This window comes from Sinocyclocheilus anshuiensis, unplaced genomic scaffold (assembly GCF_001515605.1).
Source record: "Sinocyclocheilus anshuiensis isolate Anshui unplaced genomic scaffold, SAMN03320099.WGS_v1.1 scaffold918, whole genome shotgun sequence".
NCBI lineage: Eukaryota > Metazoa > Chordata > Actinopteri > Cypriniformes > Cyprinidae > Sinocyclocheilus > Sinocyclocheilus anshuiensis.
The window spans coordinates 1,134,819-1,140,831 of NW_015540946.1; the positions used below are offsets into that span (position 1 = coordinate 1,134,819).

General features: G+C 38.7%; 1 protein-coding gene across 1 annotated transcript; it reads left to right on the forward strand.

Annotated features, from left to right (window-relative positions):
- The first annotated feature begins 3,769 nt into the window (after positions 1–3,769).
- LOC107689819 (D(1C) dopamine receptor-like) lies at positions 3,770–5,107 on the forward strand. Its single transcript, XM_016487984.1, has one exon. The coding sequence runs from the start codon at positions 3,770–3,772 to the stop codon at positions 5,105–5,107; it is 1,338 nt and encodes a 445-aa protein (XP_016343470.1).
- The last annotated feature ends 906 nt before the right edge of the window (positions 5,108–6,013 follow it).

A 6,013-nucleotide genomic window follows, 5' to 3' on the forward strand; every position in this document is an offset into this window, starting at 1 on the left:
CATAAAAAGCATAAACTTAAAAAAAAAAAAAATTCCATACACATTATTCGTATTCCATTATGTGATTTATATTTCCATAACGTTTACATCAAACCATAAAAAGTTACATGAAATAAAATAAGCTTTAACTGAAATACAATAAAAAATTAAACAATTATTTTATCTTAGCTAATTGCCAGAGCAACATTTCAAATTTTTTATTGAATTTTAACTTTAGTTTAATTTTGATGTACTAAAATAATTAAAACTGAAATGCAAAATTAATTTTAAAAACTATACAGACATATTTTAAAAATCAGTAATGAATAAAATTGACAAAAATAGACAACAAAATTACAAAAACTAACAAATAAGATAATATAAAATCTATCTATCTATCTATCTATCTATCTATCTATCTATCTATCTATCTATCGTCAAAAATCAATCAATCAATCAATCAATCAATCTATCTATCTATCTATCTATCTATCTATCTATCGTCAACAATCAATCAATCAATCAATCAATCAATCTATCTATCTATCTATCTATCTATCTATCTATCGTCAACAATCAATCAATCAATCAATCAATCAATCTATCTATCTATCTATCTATCTATCTATCTATCGTCAACAATCAATCAATCAATCAATCAATCAATCTATCTATCTATCTATCTATCTATCTATCTATCGTCAACAATCAATCAATCAATCAATCAATCAATCTATCTATCTATCTATCTATCTATCGTCAAAATGACCACTAGAGGGCGGCATTTCACAAGCCTTATGGGTTTAGGGATCTGTAACAAGAATAATCAATACATTTAACAACTAAACATCTGCAGTATTACGTTTTACAATTGTTAAACCCTTTATGTATGTTTGGAATTTCACTAATTTGAAGTTCCTAGTATCCACAGATACTTATCACAGATACACAGATACTAAAAAAAGGATTGTTATTTTATGTTGCTGGAGTTCCCCTAAATGTACTCAAGGAATGTAATGTGACACACGTCTATGGTGCATTGTTATTTAAAATCCATGAGAGACCTTCTTGTGTAAGCTTTCTTTTGTTCAAAAAGGATGTAGTTCGCCTTAAATTCATATAATTAGAGAATGTAGACTTCTGGCTTAGCATTCATAAAATAAAAATATCTGCTGTGTTATTTCCTGAGTATAACATGAAGGCTGGATTTTATTCATTAAGATGCATTATTCTTAGCCATTGCATTAACATTAATGAGCTCAGTTCTCTCAATGTCTAAGTGATGTAACAGAACACATTTGGGGGAAAAGTTAAAGGGGTCATATGATGCTTTTTTAAAGATCATTATTTTGTGTATTTGGTGTAACAGAATATGTTGACATATCAGTCTAGTGATGGTACGTCGTGATGGAATTTGATATGCTGGTTCCAATAAATGTATCAGTTCTCGAAAACCATTGCCCTCAACAATACTTAAGGGCAGAATATCCATCTCAATGAACTTGCAGATCCCTTGGGTAATTTTCTCTGCTCGTTGTGCATCACAGTTCCGAGTCCGTGCTAACGCCGACTTGATGCTAGGTTGAGACTGAGAGCAGGATGCACCGCCACCGACATTAACCAGGGACGGATGCACTTTGTTTAAGTGGTACATCATTTGAGTCGTGGCCGTGTTGTACTTATACACGGCATCGCAATGTTTGCAGTGAACTATTTCGCTTTTTAAATCAAAATGGTCCCACGCCACACTTCGCCGTGACCTCTTCATGATTATTCTTTTGAAATCAAAACGGAAGATCACAGATAACCGAGTATGGTGTCAAATATTGCACCCTGGTGGTAAAATGTTTAATTGCTGCCACACAGTGAAATTCATTTAATTGCTTCAAGACTCAGGCAACCTGAATTAGATAAAAAAAAATGCATTAGATTAATCGATAACAAATTAACGTGATCGACGAAATTCTTAACGATCAATTATCGATCGTCGATTAATCATGCCCATCCCTACTGGGTTCCTGTGAGTATTTTTTAAATACTTTGAACAATCATTCAATTTCAGTGCACTATACCATTACTGCAGAAAAAATATTGCAGTATCCAGTAACACGTTTGACAGTTGAATAAAGAGGAGTTCCTCAGTGAATAGACTGGGAAACTTAAAACCAAAACTAGAAGAAAATGCAGCTTGACACGTATGCAGCTGCCATTCACAAACACTGTATGTATGTATCTCTATGACAGAATAGTGCAGCTTTTCAGACTTTTAAACTTCTTTAAACAAGACATATACAGTCTTAACTGCATTACTGCCAATCATGTTGCACTATAAGTTATATGTAAAAATTAACATAACATAGGGCTGGACAATAATTCAATATCAATATGTATCGCGATATAATTTTTTTCAATAACGGTGATATGATTTTTAAACGCATTTCCGATATTTCGATATACATTACCAGTGTTTCCCATACATTGATTTATTTGTGGCGTTTGACTTCGTTGAATAAACATGAGCACTGCACGTTTCAAAATCAAAACGCGTCGCGGGTGTTTTATATGAATGTATCTCTGAAGGGAACCGACTGTCTTCAGAATAGTTTAGATGGTATTTTTATCTGATAAAGTAGCGTTCATGAGCGGAGCTGCTTTGTTTACAGCCATTACTGGAGAAACCGTTAGTTCCACCGCTCTCACAGCGCCTCCTGCTGGCAGACAATCAGTTTGCATTTTCAATAATAAACCCATTTCCAGCAACATGCTTTTGTTGTTGCTCTATTTTTTTGTTTTCTGAAGCAACTCGGAGCATGTTTCATACTCGTTATCCTGGTTAATGCACGTTTCTATCTATAAGAATAATCAGCCTACACTACCAGTCAAAGGTTTTTGAACTGCAAGATTTTTAATGTTTCTTAAAGAATTATCTTCTGCTCACCAAGCCTGCATTTATTTGATATTTTGGCCATATCGTCCAGCCCTGACATAACATAAACATAACGTTAACATAAAATGGTACATTTCATAACATCATAATTTAACATATTTTCCTAAAATAAAAATATCAAATGACGATTTAAAGGTGCATTATTTGTATCTTTAGGCAAACATAAAACAACAATAACATAAAACAAATCAATCAATCAATCTGTCAGTCAATCAATCAGTCAGTCATGCCTTTTAACTTCACTTCAACAACTGACTTGTCATAGATTAATTTCATTAAACATGTCGTTGAATTCTTAATGTTACTGAATCCTTCTGTGGTCATTAGGAATCAACGACATGCAGAACTTTGCAACTTGAACATAAATTATTATATTTAATTATTAAATGTGTAATTGTTACATATATTGTTGTTGTTGTTGCAATATCTGTTTGCACTGTCAGTTGTTACCATTTGTCAAAATGTGCTATGTTACTTATCGTTTGTAAAATGTTATTGTAGACAGTGCTTTCTGTATGTAATTTCTGCAGACTTGGTGAAATTAGATTTCAGGTTAATTGGCAACTATAGTTAGTCATTTGGAGGGAATGAATGCTGGTGTGGATCACACGGACTCAGCGGAGTGGACATAAACCAATCACAAAGCGAGAACTTCTCGAGCGAGACGCACCAGCGCATGAATGTGGGTCATTCCACGCGCTCAGCACCGGGGACGGACGCAGTTTTCCCAACTTGCCAACATGGGACAGAGCTGGATATCGGACCGGTCACTCATAAAGCGTATCCTAAAACAAGGTAACTGGCCATTATGAAGCGATTTGGTCAGATGCGATACAAACGGATATGTTGTTAGAGATGGAAAACGTTACAAACCACACGCAGGACCGCGCGCAAGGAGCGCAGGAGCGAGAGGATGGAGACGGGCAGAACAGCGTGCGCGCTCTGCTGGGTTTCGTGCTCTTCCTTCTCATCGTCTCCACGCTGTTAGGGAATACGCTCGTGTGTGCCGCCGTGGTCAAATTCAGGCACCTCCGCTCCAAAGTGACCAACTTTTTCGTCATTTCTCTGGCCGTTTCTGATCTCTTTGTAGCCGTCCTGGTGATGCCATGGGAGGCAATATCCGCGGTGGCGGGCACTTGGCTCTTCGGCCGGTTTTGCGGCATCTGGATCGCCTTTGACATCATGTGCTCCACCGCGTCCATCCTCAACCTGTGCATCATCAGCGTGGACCGCTACTGGGCCATAGCGAGCCCGTTCCGATACGAGCGCAAGATGACCCACCGGGTGGCTTTCATGATGATCGGAGTGGCGTGGACCCTGTCCATCCTCATCTCTTTTATCCCGGTCCAGCTCAACTGGCACATGGCTGAGGAAGATGAGGAGGGCGCAGCGGGTAACGGCACCGACTACAGCGACAACTGCAAAGCCAACCTGAACCGGACGTATGCCATCTCGTCTTCGCTGATAAGTTTCTACATCCCCGTGATCATCATGATCGCCACGTACACGAGGATATTCCGTATTGCGCAAACACAGATCCGCAGGATCTCCTCTTTGGAGAGGGCAGCGGAGCACGCGCAAAACCACCACCAGTCCAACGACTGCTCCAACGAGAACTCGCTGAAAACCACTTTCAAGAAAGAGACCAAAGTTTTAAAAACACTATCGATCATTATGGGGGTCTTTGTGTTCTGTTGGCTGCCGTTTTTCGTGCTCAACTGCATGGTGCCCTTCTGCCAGTGCGTGAGTGACACTACCTTCACCATCTTCGTGTGGTTCGGCTGGGCCAATTCCTCCCTCAATCCCGTTATTTATGCCTTTAACGCGGACTTCAGGAAAGCGTTCTCCTCGATTTTGGGTTGCAATAAAATGTTCCCCAGCACCACAGTGGAGGCGGTGAATTTCAGTAACGAGCTGGTGTCGTATCACCATGACACGACGCTTCAGAAGGAAGCGCAACCGCTGGCCGTTCAGATGCCGATCCCTAGAGAGGAGCCCAGTCTGCCGTTCGATAAGGATTCGGTTACCTCGAACGTGTCCCGCAACCACAAAAACATGCTCTTACCCAACATCGGACAGTTTGAGTGCGACGGGGAGATTTCCCTGGACACTATCACACCATTCACCTCCACGGGACTCATGGAGTGCGAGGGAATCCCAGGCCAAATTATTAATGAATGACTCAGTGGGGTTGGGTTGTTTTTTTTTAAACCAAGGCCATTACCTCCTCAAATGAAGCCAAAACTAATTATTAGTGGTATTACAAAGTACGCGGAACAGGTTTAATTTTACATATCAGAAAGGAAATCAAACTACTTCTCAGTAACCAAAAAGTAGGCCTATCGCATTTTTGCCTCCCACAACAAAAAAGGGGAAAAAAAGACGTTTGCGGACAGTTCGCTAAGGTGGTATCCATGGCAACAGTACGCCGCTCGAGCGCTTACGGTATTTTAATCGTTACATCGGCAAAGCATAAATACTGTTTTCACTTCATAACACTTCGACTTATAAGACGTTTTTTTTACAAATGTAAAACGAGGATTTGCGCCAAAGAGCCCTACAAATTATCCATCTGAATGTCACAGTAAGCACACAAAAGATTTTTAAAGGGAATTTGTTCACTCTTTGATCGACGCTGGAGTAATAATAAACTCAAAACTGACAGGAATGCATAAAGTGGGCCACATGACACTTATTGACCCGAAGTGGTTTTCTTAAAACAAAATGCATTCTATTTTTATCGTCATTTTAAGCATAATTAAATATCTTAATTTAATCTTTTTTTTTAAATAATTTGTTCACTTGCCATGTACACGTACAGTAAAATATTAAATTCAGTATAAGTATTTGTATGTTAATGTCGGCCTATATATTATATGTTTTAATGTGAGATGTCAATTTGCTGGCCACTTTTGCAGATGATGTAGCTATAATCCTGGCAGACAGGATAAGCACATTATCTTTGCGCCTTTCTGTCCATGGCTTGTTACACAAAAAATTCTATACTCTAGATTTGTCAAAGTAGCCAACCTTCCTTGGATCACAGCTCTGCACACTATTGGCATTCTCTCATGAGGTGCCACCTGG